This window comes from Myxine glutinosa, chromosome 7 (assembly GCF_964187855.1).
Source record: "Myxine glutinosa chromosome 7, kmMyxGlut1.1, whole genome shotgun sequence".
In the NCBI taxonomy this organism is placed as follows: domain Eukaryota; kingdom Metazoa; phylum Chordata; class Myxini; order Myxiniformes; family Myxinidae; genus Myxine; species Myxine glutinosa.
In genome coordinates this window covers 100,226,931-100,247,956 of record NC_136267.1, presented here as the reverse complement: position 1 = coordinate 100,247,956, position 21,026 = coordinate 100,226,931, and the positions used below count along the sequence as shown (strand labels likewise).

Sequence of the window (21,026 nt, the reverse complement as noted above, 5' to 3'; positions counted from 1 at the left end):
CCGTTTCAGCTTTTCCCTGCCCTCTCCTCATCCCCGTAGCCTTGCTTCCCCATCTCTCTCTTATTAACTACTATCTTCATCTCTTCCTGTCTCTCTCACTCTGTCTTGACCCCTCCCCCCTTACCCCCCTGTACTTCCTGTCCTCCCACTCTTATTCGCCGCTACCTGGATCAAGAAGAATCGGCAACTAAACTACGTAAGTACTCCTACCTCTTCAACCCCACACTCCAAACCTCTCCACATATATCCTCATTTAATTATCGTTTCTCACAGCTTTTTAAAATCTTTGATTGTCTATGTCCGTTTCCTTTCATAATTTGTCTCTTTTCCTCTTTCTTGCACAGACGTCCAACTTGTGAGGCAGATGGACGGGGGGAATTGGGAGGAACGTTGGGACTTAGAATAAGGAATGGGAGTGTTCCGGAAGAAGATTTACGAAAGGAGAGGCGGAGGGACGTTGGAGGTGTGATTAAGGGAATATAAAATCTTACAAGACGATGGGGAAAGTGAAATATTTAATGAGGTGGGACGAGGAGAGGTGGTTCATTCGGATGTGAGTTTATGAGGTCGGGTGTAGTAGATAATAAGATATACGGTCCTAGCAAATGGTTTGATGAAAAACTGAGGTAAACTTGCACTGGGGATTATTATTAGGGCAGATATTATTAATATTATTAATTAATTATTAATAATATTAATTAAAATCGGGGGAGTGCAGGGTGCCTGGGTGACGAGTATTAAGGCGCGAAACGTGAAGCGTCAATACATGAGGTGAGTGATGTTGAGTACATTTTAGAATGTGGCCCGAGATCATCGTTGGGAAGGTTCGAGGACGAGCTGCGTGTTTGTGTCTGCTGATCGCGCTACCATGGATGTTGCTCCTGCTACTGTGGAACCAAGATTCCTGGGGTAAGCACATAGTACACACGTCGGCAAATTTACCTCACGACGCTTCAAATTTTGCCTCAGGCTACACACGTCGGAAAATTTACCTCACGACGCTTCAAATTTTGCCTTAGTTGTGCCATTTTTAATTGTAATTTGAATCAAATTCACCGGGTTCAATAAACGATACTGCGAAGGAAATGATGTACTACGTTTACATGTAATATGTATGTACAGTATAGTCATTTTACAAAGTAGAAATGTTCTTCCTATAGAGGCCTCTGGGAGTGGGAGGTCAGCAGGTCAATGCCGACTTTGGCCGAGTCATTCCAAAGACTTTCAAAATGGTACGTGCTGCTTACTTGCAGCTCAGCATTTAAAAAGGTTAGGCTAGAGCATGGACAAACAACCATAGGTTGGCAACCATTTCGCCCGCTTGATGGGCCAAATGTCCTTCTCCTATGTTGAAGTTCATTGTTAGGGGATTCCAGACCACTCTTCACAACAAACAGGATAAAATGATTTAATTTGTTCATTAAAGGTTGTGAGACAAAGTTCCCAAGGAACTTCGTCCAGAATTGCAATCGGCGAATAACTTTCAAATGCAATGGATTGAATAACATGTATTCATTTTTATGATGACAAGTCACTGGTATTTTCATAATGCTGTAAATGGATATTTTATTGTACTCTACAATAATTGTAACCTAAAGTACACCCCACAATTGTAACCTGAAATACTTAACCTAAAGTACACAAAGGACCCAAAACACCCCACCGCCGAGGACCCAAAATACCCCGAAGACCTAAAAGACTGAAAAGACCCAATGGACCTCAATGACCCAAAATACCCAGAAGGCCCAAAAGACCCCGAAGACCCAAAATACACCGAAGACCTAAAATACCCCAAAGACCAAAAATATTCCAAAGACCCTTAACAACCCCAAAGACCTTTAAAGACCCCGAAGACCCAAGAGAACCAAAATACCCTGAAGACCCAAAAGAACCAGAGGAGCCAAAAGACCCTGAAGACCCAAAATATCCCAAAGACCAAAAATACCCCAAAGATCATTAAATACCCAAAAGACCCTTAAAGGGGAACCCAAACGCAAGTTTTTTTTTTTCTTCTGAAAACTCATCGGCAATCATTAATCAGGGTCTAATTTGAAGGGAATTTTTTTTTTTTTTGCCAATCACAAAGTGCTGAAAAAACCCCGAGACTGTCGATTTTCGAGATTGCCAGTGACGTCACATTGTGAACTCACCGTGATCCTGCCGGTGACGGTACACAGAGAAACGGTGCATTGCGAGCTCGGATTCCGATACTGCTTGGGAATGATGAGGGGGGTGGGGGCATGTGGGATGGTCGTGGGTATTGTTAGCTAGGGTGACGGTTGATATGGGGATTGTGATGGGATTGTGGAGTGGGGTGAGAGGTGTGGGTGGTCGTGGGTATTGTTAGCTAGGGTGATGGTTGATGAGGGATTGTGAGGGGATGGGGGTTGGGGGGGGGGGCAGGTTAGGTGGTCATTGGTATTTATTGTTAGCTAGGGTGATGGTTGAAGGGGGATTGTGGGGGGGAAGGTGGAGTGGGGGGAAGGGTGTGGGGTTGCCATGGGTATTGTTAGCTTGGGTGACGGTTGAAGTGGCATTGTGAGGGAATCTTGGAGGGGGGGAAAGGAGGGAGGAAGAAGGGGTGTGGGTTGGTCATGGGTATTGTTACCCAACCCGTCTGTGTGGGTTAGTCGTGGGTATTGTTAGCAAGGGTGACGGTTGATGGTTTTTTTTCTGGAAAATTTAGATGCCTCAAAAACCAAGGCCACCAAAGTTGAACAGAAATCAGAAAGAGCAATATCAAAGGGAGGCGCAAAGCACCCCTCCCTTTATATAAGGGATCGCTTCTCTGTAGGCAGCTTTTACATGGGGACTGAAAATGCGTTTCTCGGCTTCTCCTAGACGAAATCGGCTGCAAATTTTAGAGTGGATGCTTTGTACGTTGAGGTAATATGTTCGAAATTTCAGCAAAGTCGTCCGTTTATGCATTCTTGAGTTATATTTAGAAAACCCTCGAAATTACGTTGGTGTCTGTCCGTCCGTCTGCCCAAAATGTGTTGGCACTCATATCTCAACGACTATACATTGAAACTAGCTGAAACCTGGAATATACATCGGCTAATTGGTCTAGTTAATGGCTTTCAAAACAAATTTCACATAAGTGCTATTGTTTTTGCTTTAAAATTAAATATATATATATATACACATAAATAAATATATAAAAATATATACGCACTTTATAACTCTTCAAAATATTACACAAATCTAACGTGCTGGCCCAATGGCCTAATGGATAAAGCATCAGACTCCCAAGCTGGGGATTGTGTCCCGTCTGGGTTGAATATTTTTTTCCCTTTACTTTTTCAAGTTTTTAAAATATCATCTTGAATAATTATGAGCAAATGAACATCTTGCACAATGAGAAAATGCTTTTTGTTCGTATTTAAAACGTAATTATTCTTAAACCTGAATTTCAGCATCATTAGGAGTATTGTTCCATACTAGGGCATGCCCGTACTATATATATATCTAAAATTATATCCCCCCCCCTCTATTTACATGAAATGGTTTGGTCCATTCGCAAAGCCAAAGCGAACGGCTTGCGAGTACGGTGACAATCCCCCCCCTCTATTTACATGAAATGGTTTGGTCCAAAGCGAACGGCTTGCGAGTACGGTGACAATCCCCCCCCTCTATTTACATGAAATGGTTTGGTCCAAAGCGAACGGCTTGCGGAGTTTGGTAAAGAAATCGCCATAGCGTGCACAAACGCGCAGGAAAGCGAAAGAATCGCAAATTAGTTTTAATTAGTTTTAAAACATAGTTTAACGCCAACATAGCGCCAACAGAGTTTCCCAACGTGAAATAAATGAATACGCTCTCAAATGTGCCGTCCGAGGCAGAGTCTGTTCGCCACGTTCGGCACACGTGATAGCTCGCTGCTCTCTGATTGGTTGAATCGTTTTTTGGACATAGCTCGGTAACTACTTCTCCGATTAATATGAAACCTTGAAAAGGCACATCCTCGGGTCCCCAGCAATATACCTGGCAAGTTTCAAGTATATCGGACCCGTGGTTGTCGAGAAACAGCGGTCACAGACAAACACACAGACACACAGACATTCACACAGAGATTACTGGAATTATAGATAGACTAGGACGTGCCCGTACGTGGGTGCCCGTACGTGCGTGCAAAAAGCATGCGTGCAAACAACAACAACAAAAAAAAACTTTGAAACCACGTGGCAGTAACGACCACAGAACCCCCCCCTCTATTTACATGAAATGGTTTGGTCCATTCGCAACGACCACAGAACCCCCCCCCCCCCTCTATTTACATGAAATGGTTTGGTCCATTCGCAAAGCCAAAGCGAACGGCGAACGGCTAAATCGCCATAGCTCGGTAACTACTTCTCCGATTAATTTCAAACCTTGAAAAGGCACATCCTCGGGTCCCCAGCAATATACCTAGCAAGTTTCAAGTATATCGGACCGGTAGTTGTCGAGAAACAGCGGTCACAGACAAACACACACACACACACACACACACACACAGACACACACACACACAGAGATTACTGGAATTATAGATAGATGAAATTGCTTATTGTATGGAAATCAAGGGAGGCGCAAAGCGCCCCTTCCATTTTTTGGGACAGTTTCTCTGCATGCAACTTTAATGAGGAGTGAAAATTCGTTTCTCGGCTTCTACTGGTGTATCTATAATAATAAAAGGCAGTGCCCGTCTGTCTGTCTGTTTCCTCCATAACTCCAAAACTAATAAACCTTGCGGCTCCAAACTTTGCATGCATACACCTGGACCTCCAACAGATTGCAAGGATGTAAACTGGGTGTTTGGGTGTGTTACAACACCCTTTTTGAAAATGATTAACGAGGTGCTCATAAGAAAAAAACCTGATGTGTTGGCTTACCAATATGGCAGTCTGCCATCTTTTATTACAGCGAGGCTGTGATTCTCATTCTGGGGTTAGTTTTTTAAAATTGAACTTTATAACCGTTTTTAACTTAATTCTTACTTCCATGGGAACTGCTCGGAGACACGTTTGTTGAATAAAACGTTTTTAGCAAAGAACACTTTTTTAGTAGTTGGGACTGCTGTAACTGTTAGTGTTGGAGTCAATTCTGAAGTTGGAACTTTGAAGATCGGTTCGGATTAAGAGTTTGTGGAGCTTAACGCATTGTGGTTTTTAACTGTGTGCGGAAATGAAATAAATGGGTGGAGTGGGGGGTGGGGAGGGGGGAGAATGGTGGGGGTAGGTCCAGTTGCAACTGCTAAACCAGAAAGCATCTGAAAATGCAAAGGCCGTACATGTCCGTTTTTATTCAGACATCTTCTTCTTCTTCTTCCGTATGCTCAAAATAACGAAAATAGTCTTATTACGTGCTCCTCCCCGACCTTCTGGTCTCGGTATACCTCCGAACCCCGGGAGGAGCCACGGCAGAAAAATATATATTATTCCGTGTCGAATTCAATAAGGAAACCACACCAATGGTTATAAACAAACCAATAATATATAAAGAATCACACGGGAATAACATCACCAATAACGATAACAAATCCAGACAATCAAAATCTCTTAAGATGGTACCATCTTATCTAGTACTTATCTCAAACTCACGGCACTCCCCAATGTCTCTATAACTCTCCACGGCGAAGTTGATTCGCTCCAGTGGTCGTGGGAACAATGTCCGATCAAGATCAATCGAGGCGTAGGCGGTCGAAGCGGCACAGAAGTCACGTGGTCCAACACCCAGCAAACTCGCGGTAGAATGGAAAATCCCCAAAGATGCGCGCCGACGTACACGTTCGCCATTCAATCAGCGAACCGCCGTGTAACCTTCAAATGCCGCTTTCGCACACACACATCCACGGCAGATGGCCGGAGGATGAGAAAAGTTGCCACATACCAAAACCTTCTTCGGTGGACGCAGCGTGCGGGGCAGAATGGCGGATGGCTCTCACTCGAGCCGGAGCCTCTAGGCAAGGATTCTCCGGAACCTCAATGCTGATACCTGACTATGCAGGTTCCTCCATATTCCGGCGATAACACCTATCGCATGATATTCCTTTCAAGGACTCAAAGTTCACTCGCGATGTACGCTCGACCACGCTAGGTACGGAGCTTCGCCACACGTCTTCCCCGACCTTTGCCTCACGACCTCGTCTTCTTCGCTCCAGGTTTTCCGGTGCACGATCCGATTTCCTGTTTCATTTTTACCATGAGCGCTTTTAACCTTTTAATCACAACAACCATAATACTTAGAACCAACAATAATAATAATAACAACAATAATCGCCGTTTCCTTCCAACCCCGATAAGAATAATAGTACATAACCAGCAATGTTACAAGTGGATGAAAACCACAACCACGGAAGGGCCAAATCCATAACAGTATTGAAAAATACAAAATGAAAATGATGATTTTATGCAGCCTTGACCTTTGAGCTTTAGATCTAAAAAATCCACACACACAGGGACACACACACACACACACACACACACACACACACACACACACATACACACCAACGGGGACAAACACACACACACACATACACGCACACCATTCAAAGACCTATGGGACGTTACGAGGGGAAGCAATTTGACATCTCGCCATGAGCGTCATTTTTCCTCGATACGGCACTGCTCCATTGAACTTGCGATCTGTTTTTAAAATTCCCTATAGATTAAGAACCCAGATTGTGTATATCATATTCCCATCAGGAAGCGACTCATTGTTACCCGGAAACGCCGGGTACTTTTGCTAGTTCTATATATATAAATATGCATATATACACACTTTATACTCCTTTAAAATATACATATATTTTTAATTCTGACATGCTGGCTCAACGGCCTAATGGATAAAGCATCAGATTCCAAAGCTGGGGATTGTGGATTCAAATCCTGTCGAGGTTAAAAAAAAATTTCCCCTTACTTTTTCAAATCTTTTATATTATCTAGTATAAAGTCTTGTACGATGAACAAATGCATTTTGTTCGTATTTAAAATGCATCTTGTGAAAAATGCCAGGGGCATAGAGAAGGCCCCTTTATATGGGATGTGCTATGTGGCAAACTATAGAAATGAAGGGACATTCCATAGCTTGTAGAAAATGCCAAACAATACAAAATAAGGGGCATTCAAAAAAATATCTTGTGCATGATGGACTACCCTTCTGTTCTGAGGAAGCACCAAGCAATACTCTAGAAAAGTTCATATAAAGGGGCACCCGACATCTGGCAAATAAAATACATTTACTTCTTCATGCAGCTGAATGAATCAAATTGGTGCTATCTTCATCAAAAACTCTCTTCCTCACACTCCCTGCACTGCCCTCTCTCCACCTCACCCCCAGGAGTACCTCTGGCTACGGCTTCCCCTTCGCTCCCACCTTTTGTTCAAATGTGTGTTGTACCATCCACCAAACAGTGAAGACTCTATCTACATCTCGCTGTCTGATAATATGGACCAACTTCTATCAACTCATCCCAACTCTCTCTTCCTCATATGTGGTGATTTCAATTGTCATAATGCCAGCTGGCTGGGTGTGGGTACCTCTCTCACCAGCCATGGCTCCTCAGCAAAGGACTTCTGCGACTCATTGGGACTGACACAATCTGTCAATTTCCCGACCTGGATCTCAGTCAACGGAGCATCTTCTCTTCTGGGCTTGGTTTTGACTAACTTCCCTGCAAATGTCTGCTACTCTTCTTCTGCTCCAATCGGCTCATTGATCATGTGCTTGTTAAAGTGGACATCTCTCTGGCCATTCTCAGAGAGCCTCCTCAGCGTCGATGAGTCTGGCATTTCACTCAGGAAAACTGGCACGGTCTTCAAGCAGCCATCAATCATCTGGACTGGTCTCCCATCTCTACTGCCTCTGACATCAACTCAGCCTGGGAATTCTTCCAAAGTAAATTTCTCTCTCTCATGCACAGATTTATCCCATCTCGTCTTCAGTTGTCACACCCTTCCTCCTGTCCACGGTACATGGAATCTTGTAGTGAGGCAGTTGCCCTGAAACAACTTGCCTTCGCCTCCTGGAAGGCAAATCCAATGGAAGGAAATCTCATTTCCTTTCACAAAGCCCGAAACAAGTGTGTGTCCACCCTCAGGAGAAACAGGAAATAATATCTCTCCACTCTCAAAACTGAACTCTCAAACCTGTCTCCCTCTTCCAAATCTTGGTGGCATCTGGTCAAATCTGTTTCTGGTGTTTGTTCCCCTTCCATCCCCTCCCTTACCTCAAACGGCTACACAGCTGACTCCGCATGTGAAAAAGCTGAATGCCTCAACTCTGTGTTTGCCTCAAAGTCTTGTGTCCCAAACCCATCCCTCTCTGTACCCACCATACCCAGTCGTACCCAGCTGCTCCTGGACTCTGTGTCCTTCTCTCCTGACAAGGTGGAGAAGTTTCGGTCAATCCTCGACTATGATTCTGCAACTGGACCAGACGGCATCAGCCCACGGGTCCTAAAATCCTGTTCTGCCGCTCTTTCACTCCCTCTCTCTGTTCCCTTCACCCTCTGTTTTGCTCATCGTCATCTGCCATCAGCTTGAAAATCAGCCAACATCACCGCTTTATACAAAAAATGTGCAAAAACAGATCCTTGCAACTACAGACCAATCAGCGTTCTCCCAATTATCAGCAAAGTCATGGAATCCATCATTTCTTCGGATATCAAATCTTTCCTCTTCTCCAATGGCTTGATCTCTGATCATCAATTTGGTTTCAGACCAGGTCACTCTACTCTGGATATGCTGCTTCTACTGTCTCAACAATGGATGGGGTTCCTCAATGCCAAAGAGGAAATTAGAGCTGTCTCCCTTGACATATCTCTTGCCTTTGATACGGTCTGGCACGCCGCTCTGCTCACCATTCTCTCCTCCTATGGTATCCATGGAAATATCCACGCATGGCTTGTGGACTTCCTCTCTAGTTGTAGTCAACGTGTGGCCCTGAATGGGTTTCTCTCATCTCCCCTTCCTGTTCAGGCTGAAGTTCTCCAAAGCAGTGTTCTGGGCCCTGTGGTTTTTTCTGGTCTTCATCAATGATCTCTCTGACTCTCTTGAAAATCCTCTCTATCTCTTTGCTGATGACTCCACTCTCTGCCGCTCCAGTCCTCCTCCCTCAGATCAGCAGTCTGCAGCCTCCTCACTCTTTGCAGACTTGGACAAAATCACAGACTGGTCAAACAAGTGGAACATGTCTTTCAATCCTGACAAATCTCACACTCTTTCTATGTCTCTCCGAAAAGACCGACTGGACAACCCTCCCATCTACTTTCTGAACAATCCTCTCCAAGAAGTTCTGTCACTCAAGCTTTTGGGTCTCACTATCTGCCATGATCTTTCCTGGGAAAACCACATTTCCAAGCTGGCCTCCAAAGCCAGTCGCCGACTGGGCATCCTCCGTCGTGCGAAGTCCTTCCTTGGCACACCTGAGCTCCTCACCACATACAAGGCTTTCATCTGCAGCTCAATGGAATACTGTTCTCCCCTCTGGGCTGGTGCTCCTGCCTCACACCTAGCTCGTCTTCACGCTGTTGAAACCAAAGCTTTCAGAATCATTCTAATCTCCCGCGATGAAGCTAACTCCGAGGGCCTTTCACTCACTCACCGCAAGCAGGTAGGTGGTCTTTCTGTCTTCTGCCGACTCATATCTGGCCTAGCTCCCCCAGCTCTATCTGTGATCTGTCCCCCAAATATTCCTACAGGTCACACAAGATCTGCCAGTAACCCTCTTCTGGTGAAATTGCCAAAATCAAGATTCTCTGCTCACCTTCCTTCATTCCTCTTTACTCCCGCCTCTGGAACAAACTCCCTCACTCTCTTCAATCTCACTCCTTCCTCCAGGTCTTTAAAATAGCTGTTCACCACCATCTCTTGTCTTCCCCCATCCAAAACCTTGATCTCTTCTACCCCCGTTAATTCACCCCAGATCCACTTTTTTTTTTGGAAATCCTGACTTCTTTCTTTCCTTGGAAGTTCTAGCAGTGTCCATGTGTTTTATACCATCCCCCCCCCCCCCACCCGCTTCCCATGCCTCCTCCCCCCAAGACTAAGGGTTACACAATGAAGGTTGTAGCGCAATCATTCCCCCCCCCCTCCCCAAGGGGGTTTTCTCCCATGGATCTTCCGTTGTCCCTGTTCTCTGCTGTTGTAAATTGGTGCTTCCCTCTCTCTCCCCATCTTGTCTCCCGCTCCCGATATTGTATGTTTTGTGTGTCCGTTTAAAAAAAAAAGTGATTGATGTTAGCTCTTCCATGAGCCTCGATCTTGTATCCCCCCCCCCCCAAAAAAAGAAGCTTTTTGTCAAGCAAGTAAAAGCTGTTGTGTCAGTAGAAAATATCTGATGTCAGAAAAATGTGTTGCATGCTTGGAACAAGATTGTTGTTCGAGTTGGCCGAGTTATTTTAAAATTGTTGATCCAAGTGCAGGCCAGCACGAACATGGGAGTATCTCAACGCTCATTTCATACATATTCATTACAATCATACCAAAACACGCAATTTGGTGTCTCTGTCTGTCTGTCTGTGTGATGATTTTTTTGCCCGCGATACATTCCGTCGTTACTTATTCAATCTCAACCAAACTTGACAGGATGACTAAGTGTTACACAATGAAGGCTGTAGCGCAATCATTTCCCCCCCCCCCTCCCCAAGGGGGTTTTCTCCCCCGAGCGGGTTTTTCCCACCATTGCCGTCAATGTTACACGAGCGTCAATCTTGTACACAAAAAAACCCCAAAAACATGGGGTTGCGTGTTGAGGTTTATATCCATGTTAAGTTAGCTTTATCGTGGCATTTTTCCAAGGCCGCTTCTAATAACAAAACTCACAATAATGACAAAACTAATGATAAAGCATAATATTAATGTTATTACAAAACAATATTAATACCAATACTATCCCACCTCCCCAAAGGGGTTTTCCTCCTTGAACAAACGTCAAGTCACCATTTATAAATAGCTTATCATGGCGTTTTCATGTGAGCAACGGCCCAACAGCCTCTACCAGATGTAAAAATATTGTTATGTCGGGGAGGTGGGGGTTTGGGGGGGGGGGAGGGTAGAGGAATATCTAGAGCCAGGTAGATCTGAATCGGTAGGTACTCGACTGTCATGATAGGGAATCTACCTGTAATTTCTGTGTGTAGCCCGCGTGTCGGTATAAGTCGTATCTGTGTCCCCGCCGCGAGGGGGCGGGGCGTGCTAAGTAGTACAGGGATTATGGATAAAATTCCTTCGTTTGTCCTTCCTTCTGTCACCAACCCAGTGTCCATTATGGCAACACACTCATATAGACACCTAGATATGTCCCTTAGTGCACACATTAATTAAATCCCCTCCCTTACACAATGACTTTGGAGGAGAACAGGCAGGAGGCCAGATCGGGCCACCGCCGCATGGGGCCGCAGCCAGCCACACCACCAGCTGGCCTAGCAACGAGCATCGTGGCCAGCAATAGCCACGCCCAGGGAACGGGTGATTGGTTGAGGCGGAAGGCGCGAAGATTCGGCCAATCAGGGCAGAATGCGCCAAACGACCATTTAGAAACAGGTCGCTAGTTGGAGGAAGAGGGCTGGTGACGTTGGAAGGCGGGAAATACCGGAAAGAAGGGCAGAACGGATTGGGAACGCGCCAGAACTGACGTCACAGGGCAAGTGACAAAACGTCTCGCTCGCGGGCTTTTTGGCTCGCTCTGCGCTGGACTCTTGGAGATCGCTCTTCACTCTTGATTTGTGAGGCAGCTCTGAGTTTAAGGCTCTTCGTCCTGGGTTCGGTGCTTGTGCTTCACGTGTTCCGTGATCGGCTTGGCTGGTTCTTCTGCCCTGTGTTCCTCCCTGGTGGTCATTGGCGTCGTCCTTGAATCTTCGCGGTGCTTTTGGTCCTTTGTGGTGCTTTTGGTGCTGGGAGCAAGGTTCGGTGCTGTGAGCGAACGGGACCTCGTGTGCGACCGACGAGGGGCGCATCGAGGCCTGCTTCCTGCCGACATCGGAGCCGTGGCGGGCTTATGCGCTTGGAGCCGCCGATTCATGACGACGCTACACTGCCAGACAGATAAGCTCGCATTCACCAGTACACGATGAGACATTAATTTTATTCATTCTTCCTTTGTCTCGTATTTGAAGTCTGTGTGGGGACGTCCCAATTTAGAATTAGGTTTTATTGTCACGTTTCTTTGTATCGGGTTCCGCAGAATAAACCTGTTATTTTGGTACATTTTACCCCGGATTCCCGTTTGAGTTCATTTCCTCCAGGATCGGAGCTGCCGTCGGGGCATCAGGTAAGCGCTAGTCACTTCTTCCTCTTCCTTCTTCCGCCCGCACTTTTCTAGTTCAATCCGCATTGATCATCACCTACATTTAAGTCCGTTTCGGTCATCCGCGGTCCTACGGTATTAACCGAGGGATTTGCGGGACAACTGGTGTCAAGGAGTGGGATTTGAACCCTATTATAAATTTGGTGTCAAGGAGTGTGGAGAATTTGGAAACAATTTTTTTTTAGTCGGAGGCAATAAATTTGCATAGTTGATCGGTGCGCAGGATGCGAACGGCGCGTCAGTTAAAATCTAAATCGGTTTCTGAGGTAAAGTCCGCTCGGGGAAGCTACCTCTTCTTCACGGATGGAAGAGGTACACAATATGGAAGAACGGGTGGAGGATGCGGAGAGCCTTGGAAGTGGGTCGGAGGTCGTTGGGGTTGAGCATAGCGATGGAGATACCCCCGCCGTAGAGACGGTCCCGATAGCTTTCATGGCCGCAATTGAAAACATGATGAAGGGAATGAACGAGTGAATGAATAACAACATGAGGGAAATAAAAAATGACATGAAAGCTCAGAGTAATGAATTGAAGGACGAAATGAGGGGAATGAAGAGGGAATTGAAGGGAGAAATGAGGAGATTTAATAACAAAATGGATGCCCGGATGAATGAAGAATTGAAGAAAGAACGAAGGAATGATTCACATGGGACCCAGGAGAAGCCAAGGGTGGCAGAAAATGAATCTGAACGGGGGGAGTTAACTGGGACAATGGGAGAGTGTACGGCCCATGCAGATGTGCACGGGGCTCAGGAGCCGGGAATGGCAAGCAAATTAAAATGGGAGACTGCAAATTTACAGGTACATGGGGAGTGTCCACAGGTAGATAGGGGCGAATTAAATTTAATTGGCAAATGTTTCCCACATGGTGACCTGGAAGGCTATCGGGGCCGGGTGGATGTCACAACAACTCAACCGGGGGATGGATTGGAGTCCTTGCTGCACAGGTGCAGTGGTGCAGAGCAAGAGGGGGGTAACAATAGGGGGGGGGGGGGTCCGAGTAATGGAGCCGGACTGGGTATTTATTGGGGAAGGCCTGTCGGGGCCAGAATTGATGGGGGATGATGATGAGCATGATGTGACAGCGGCTGGAGACCTGGGACAGTCCCATGGAGGTAGGGGTTGACCAGTCCCAAAGGAGTTTGGGGGAGGAGGTGAGTCGGTCCGAGGAGGCGGTTGAAGTGATCGAAGGGACCCTCACCATGCACACGAATTTGGTAACGGAGGCTCTGAAATTGGATAACCAGTTGGGGGAGTGTGTTGGCTCCGAGCTGGATTTGGATCTTGGAGAGTCGGGAGATAGAGCCTCTGAAGATTTGGTCCCCATAGGGAATGTGGAACAGCTGCAGGGAGGGGCAGAACAACCTGTGGTAGGAGTTGTTACCTGCAGCTGCGGTTTGGCACAGGTGGTGAAAATTTTTAAAAGAAAAAAGAAAATTACATTTCAATGGGAATTTGATTTGGAACAGCCTTGGAGAGAGTTGGTCCCCGGGCTGCGGAATTCGGACCAGTATAGGTCATTGGGGTTGGCCTTCAGGGAAAAGTTGCCCCTTTAGAAATTTGGTTATGCCAGGTGGCTGGGGAGCTGTGCTGGCAGGATTTGGATGTGGGGTCCGGCCATGGGTGTCATGGTACGATCTGGGCCCCACGGGGGGTCTGGTGGAGTGTGGAGTCCCTTGTCCATTGGGGTGCAGCCCGAGCGAGTGTCTCAGGCCGGTTGGGTCACCGGACCCTGGTGGGGGTTGGGGTTAAGACCTCTGGGGGAGAGGGTGGGTTCTGAGGTGGTTCCTCACAGGCACCTGGTGTGGTGCATCATGAGAACCACTAGGGGAAGGTATAGTGGGCCGCGCTTTGGTGGCGGCACCACAGACGGCTAACATGGGCCTGATGTGGTGACCGCCCGGGCATGCGGTTTGACAGCCTCTTCCTGAGACTCTGGGACAGCCAGTATGTGATGACCTGCCATGCTGTGCTGGTCTATGGACGCGGGTCGATCCGCATGGACAGGGATGGTTATAGCCCACTGGACAATCATTGGGCCATTGGTGGAACATGATGGTAAGAGCATGATCTTCCACAGATGTTCCACTGTGATGTGTGGACTCTCAGCTTGGGAACAGAGCCATGGGATGGAATCTGGAAATTTGTAACGAGCCGAGCATATGGGCCATGCTCGGCTGGCATGTGTATGGAAAAGCACCCTTCTTTGGTGAGATTAGTGAGTTGTGGAAAATATTTGGCATGGGTAATCTGAGGGTTAGATGTAAATTTAAGGGTGAATTTTGTGAAGAGGAATGGTGGACACTGCACAGTGGCACCATTATTGATCCAGGTGTGTTAGACCAAAGTGTTGGAGGCTGGGATAAAAAATTGATAGATTAGGACACAGCCTTCAACTGGCTGCGGGGGCAATGGTGCCAATATTTGGGACGCGGGGTTGTGGTGATGTAGTTGGGTAGTCTGGAGGACAGTGTGGTGCTGTGGGTGTCCGAGGTGTGTGGACCATGTCTTCTGGATGAGTCTCATGGGGGAGCATGGCTGTCAACTAGACCTTGGGCATGGTCATGTGTGGGTGGGCACTGGGGGCTGCAGTTGTGTGGACTGGGGGATGTGGGCGGTGCAGGGGATGTGATGAGGATGCGACGCACTGCAACCGTTCCCCCCAGGGCTGAGGTTCATGGGAATGGTAGTGTTAGCAGCAGGTGCTCACCACATTGGCCAGCTGGGGCTAGTACGGCTGTGTTCCTCGCAGGGGGGTGCCAAAGGATGGATGGTGGGTCGCACCCGTATGGACACTCATGGGCCATGTTGACGTTTCGGCTGCTCAGCTTGTCCCGATCGTCCTTGCACGGTAGGGGTGCGGAGCTGTCGTAGCGAAATGTATTCGTTTAGTAAAGGTCACCGTAGGAGGCCTCTCTTGAGGTCCCAATTTAGAATTAGGTTTTATTGTCACGTTTCTTTGTATCGGGTTCCGCAGAATAAACCTGTTATTTTGGTCAACGCTCATTTTCAATCATTTTCAATCATTTTCAATCAACAATGAAAAACACACACACACACACACAGGAGCCGCAGTGACTTGCCAGTACAGTGGGATAAAAGGAAATTTTGAAAAATTTGACAGGCCTAATGGGACAAATTTTGGGATTTCATAGGGTGGATGGCACTCGGACCTGACCAACTGGAAAATACCTGCACATCAAGGTAGAGGTGAGTGACTTGATGTTTACTGTCCCAGGGTTTAGTACTTGCCTGAGGAAATTGGGACATGTAATTTGGAGTAGGGGGTGGGTGAGAGTGATGGCATGGTCGGTGAGGGGATTGGAATGTGTGCCACAAAGAGTCTTGTGGGTGGTGTTTGTTTATGTGTAGAGGTTATGGAGTTTTTGTGTGCTCGAGAGGATGGAAATTGAAATATGAGTGACAGAGTGATTATTGTAATGTGTTTGTAACTTTAAAATGTGAATGGGGATTTCACATGGAAGCAGGCCATGGCAGCAACTTTTGGAAACATCTTTTTGTGACATCTTCTCTGGAAATATGTGGTTGAGAATTGAATGGCAGTGGGGGAGGAAATGTTTTTGTGGATTTAAGTGGGTGGGAAGGTGTGTGTCCACAGGTACGGATCAAGCTCTGGAGGAGCGGTGACTGCGGCCCCCTCTGCGGTAATTACCCCTGGCAGCCAGTGGTGTTTGGAAATTGGGAGCCCGTCGGTGGTGGGGGTCTGTTTGGGCGCCTTGGGGTTTGAGACTCCCGGCAACCCGTGAGGCTGTGTGGAAGCCTGAGGCGAGCCTGAGGCCTGCTGTGTGGAGACCCCCCTGGCAGGACGACAGCGTAAGGAGCTGTTTGGCTGTCATGGGGCCAAGAGGGAAAGGGGGAGGGGGGCAATGAACTTATAAGTCGGTTGACTTGGTTTTTGGGACTGCGGGCACCACAGCCTGAAGCACCCCCACCATCTTGCTTGTACGGTACCTCCCCGCTGCCTAGTAGAAATGCACACACATGTGTTTTGACATCTATGCCATGGTCATGCAGGGGGGAGTGATATGTGCGTAATGGTTTTGGTGTTTTGATGACTTTTGAAATGTGTATGAGTGGTTATGGGTTTGTGTGAATGATTGTGGGAGAAATCTACCGAACCATGTCACTCACCTGCAACACCAGGACAGGGCCCGCGGAAATTTGGGGTGCATTGGGATGGCCCCACAGGTAACGTTGAGTCTTGTGGCACCCACCAGGGGACGCGGTCTATAGGAAGGGGTTGTATAAATGTTTTTGGAGTATTTGAATTTTTGCAAGTTTTGGATAGGTTTTGTGGTTATGATAGGTTTTTGCGTGTTGTTGTTTTTCTTCCTGCCCCAGGAGTTAGGGCCAAGGATTCCATGATTGTACATATTTGCATGGTTGCTTAAGGGGGTAGAACGGTAAGGAGAATAGGTAAGTAGCTTTGGCTCACTTCCCACAGCTCTCCTGATTTATTTCATAGGTTAATTAAGTGTGAGTCAGTATGTGGTAAGACTGGGATGGTAGAGCCTGCAATGAACCTCGCGGGGCTACAGTTCCAGGGGAGGGGGGGGGGGGCTATGTTATGTCTGTGGGGTAGGCAGTGATATGTAGAGTCAGGTAGATTTGTATAAATTAGCATGCTCCAGATGTCGGGTTAGAACCATCACCATGTAATAAGTTCTGTTGAGCCGAATGTCGGATAAGTGTATATCTGTCCCGTCACGAGGGGGCGGGGCATGTTAACTAGCTTAGGGCATAAAGATAAATTATCCCTTGTATGTCTTACCCTATGTGATTTACATCCTTTGTCCTTTATGGCACCGCAATAGACACTAGTGCAGGAAATGCCCGTTAATTAAACCACACTAAATAATAAAACCAACCGGAAAACAGTTCTGAACACTGCCGATGGACACCACCATCTACATCGCCTGGCAGGCACACAGAGCTCAGGCAGGCTGAGAGCCAAGCCCAGAAGGACAGTGATTGGGCTGGAGTTGACCAACAGGAAGGCCGGGGTAAGAAGGTACTCACTGATTGGCCAGGGCGGAGCAAGAAGACACTCATCGATTTGTGAAAGAAGGGTGAGCAAGAAGCGGCACACTGATTGGTGGAGAGCTGGATGAGGTGATGGTGGCCGGCGGGCATTGGTGGAGAAGCGCTGATGACGTCACGACCCCACGTTAAAAGAACTCTCGGACCGACATTTTCTCTCTCTTGCCCTCTGCTCCTTGCCTTCGCCCTTGCCTTCCTCGCTCTTGCCCTCTTGCTCCCTTGCTTCTTCTCCCTCGCGCGATTGTGCTAGGACCGACCGTGTTCAGAGACACAATCGGAGACGTGCAGAGGCTGAGGGAGGAGCCGCAGCCCGGGAACTGCGGTTCTCCGAGCGGATGCCACGTGGACGGGCACGGCTTGCCACTGCAGTGGGACGAGGCCGGGGTGAGCGAGCCGCCCGGCGAGGCCTAGCAGGGTGCGAACGAGCGGACTGCAGCCTTCTTCCCGCCACGAACACCGCAGCGTCCGGACAGTGAGTTTGGGGCCGACACTATTCCTGACGAGGTTCAAGCCGATTGAGATAAGTGCACACACACATAATTTATTTTATCCAGTTTATCCTCCCCATTTGTCCGTGTTCTAAGTCTGGTGATGGAGCGCTCAATTTAGGATTTTAGTTTACCGTCGTGTTTCTTGTTATCGGCATTTCTTTTAATATATCCTTTCGTTATTTTTGTACATTTTAAATCCGTGTTTGTTTGAGTTTATTTTCAACAGGTTTGAGGACTGCGGTGGGACCACAGGTAAGCTCTTCAGCTTCCTCTTCTTCTTTCTGCCTCCAGCGCATATATAGTAAAATCCGCATTTGATCGTCGCCTTTGGGAGTTAAAAGCTTGCTATTGGCCATCTGTGATCCCTGTGGTGTTCACCCGGGGAAGGGGAATCACCACACAACAATATATATATATATATTTATACATACACATATATATATATACATATACGTACATATATATACATATATACATAAACATATATATATATATACAAAAACAGACGGCATTTAATATGGAATATTTTGTTTGTGGTGGTGAACTTACTTTTCAAGATGTCTTTTTTTTTTCTTCTTTTTTTTTTGTATACTGAATCGAGGCTCGTGAAAGAGCTAACATTTATTTCACAAACAAATCAACCAGACAAACAAAATATTCAAAAAGAGGGAGCGGAAGACAAGATGGGGAGAGAAGGGGAAGCACACAATCACAACATTTGAGAGCAGGGAGAAGTGTGGGAGGGAGAGGGCTTGGGGGCAGGAGGCGTGGGAAGGGGAGGGGGGGGGGGGGGACCAAACCAAAACCAAACACAAACTCAAACACAAACTCAAACTCAAACAAACACAAACAAAAACCAAAAACCAAAAACCAAAACCAAAAACAAAACTTCGAACCAAAAGTTCATTGGAATTATGTCGAAATTATTCTAGATTTTGTTAATGTGACCTTTAAAAGAAACAAAAACCACATTTGACATTTCGAAGCAAATAAATTGATCCTTGAAAGTGATGAAAACTGATATCGAACTCAATTCAAGGACAGTACTGTGTTAAACTTCTGTACGTTTTCCAGAGGTATCTCTTTATTTTGCACTTTAGCCAATTTTTTTTTTAACAAAAACAAAAGTTAAACAAGAACTGCCACTTTAAAACTGCTGGCAGTGATGACCGGTTTACTCGCACCCACTTTTGATACAACCCTACTTTTGATACAACCCCACTTTTGATACAACCCCACTTTTGATACAACCCCATTTTGATACAACCCCACTTTTGATACAACCCCACTTTTGATAAAACCCCACTTTTGATAAAACCCCACTTTTGATACAATCCCACTTTTGATACAACCCCACTTTTGATACAACCCCACTTTTGATACAACCCCACTTTTGATAAACCCCACTTCTGATACAACCCCACTTTCATTGGACATGCTTTGACACAACCCCCTTGGATACAACCCCGACACACACACACACACACACACACACACACACACACACACACACACACACACACACACATCCCCCCTACCCCCACCCACACACAGCCCTCCCCACACACGCACACCCCTCCAAACACACACACACACACACACCAACCCCCCCCCCACACACACACAAACACACACACATCCCTCCCCCCCCACACACACATGCACACACACACACACACATCCCCCCTCCCCCCACACGCACACCCCTCCACACATACACACACACACACACACACACACATCCAACTCTCCCTCCTCCACACGCAAACCCAACACCCCCCCCCCCCACATACACACATATCCACCGCCCCCCCACACCCACACACAAACACCCCCACACCCCTCCCCCACATGCACACCCCTCCACACATACACACACACACCCCCCACCTCCACACACACACACACACACACACACACACACACACACACACACACACACACACACACACACACACACACACATCCCCCCCTCCACCCACACACACACACACACACACACACACACAAACATCCACACACACGCACATCCACACACACACACATTCCCCCTCCCCCCACATGCACACCCCTCCACACATACATACATACACACACACACACACACACACACACACACCCCTCCACACATACACACACACACACACATCCAACCCCCCATCCTCCACACACACACCCCAACCCCCCCCCCCCCAACATACACACATATCCACCCCCCCCCCTCCCACACACACATCCACACACACGCACATCCCCACATACACACACATGCACATCCACACATCCACACACACACAAACACATCCCCAAACACATCTGACCAGTGGTTGCTGAGAACATTAATGATGAAATTTTCAGAGGTGCAAAATAGGGCAGAAGAATAATAATAATAAGAAAAACTCTAGCAGTAATAATAGGTTACTCTCCATTTCATGGAGAGTAAACCTAACTCGAACTTCCACTTTAAAACTGCTGGCAGTGATGACTGGTTTACTCGCACCCATTTTTGATACAACCCCACTTTTGATACAACCCCATTTTTGATACAACCCCACTTTTGATAGAACCCCACTTTTGATACAACACCACTTTTGATACAACCCCACTTTTGATACAACCCCACTTTTGATACAACCCCACTTTCATTGGACATGCTTTGACACAACCCCCTGGGATACAACCCTGCTAAACACACACACACACACACACACACACACACACACACACACACACATTCCCCATCCCCCCACACGCACACCCCTCCACACATACACACACACCCCTCCACACACACACACACACACACACACACACACACACACACACACACACACACACACACACACACACACACACACACACAAACACGCACACACACACAAACACACACATCCAACCCTCCCTCCTCCAAACGCACACCCCAACCACCTCCAACCTCCACACCCACACATATCCACCCCCCCCCCCACCCACACACACAGACATCTACACACACGCACATCCACCCCCTCCTCCTCCAAACGCACACCCCAACCACCTCCAACCTCCACACACACACATATCCACCCCCCCACACACCCACACATATCCACCCCCCCCACCCACACACACAGACATCCACATACACACATATCCACCCCCCCACACACCCACAAACACACACATCCACACACACACACACACATC

At 47.2% G+C, this 21,026-nt stretch overlaps 1 protein-coding gene across 1 annotated transcript in view; it reads left to right on the top strand.

The window, feature by feature from the left end:
• The first annotated feature begins 538 nt into the window (after nucleotides 1-538).
• The window catches only part of LOC137413381 (galactosylgalactosylxylosylprotein 3-beta-glucuronosyltransferase 1-like), a 134,269-nt gene continuing 113,781 nt past the window's right edge, over nucleotides 539-21,026 (top strand). The window contains 2 exon segments of the mRNA XM_078782041.1: nucleotides 539-553; nucleotides 797-909. Coding sequence (XP_078638167.1) covers nucleotides 798-909 — 112 coding nt within the window. The 5' untranslated portion in view covers nucleotides 539-553; nucleotide 797.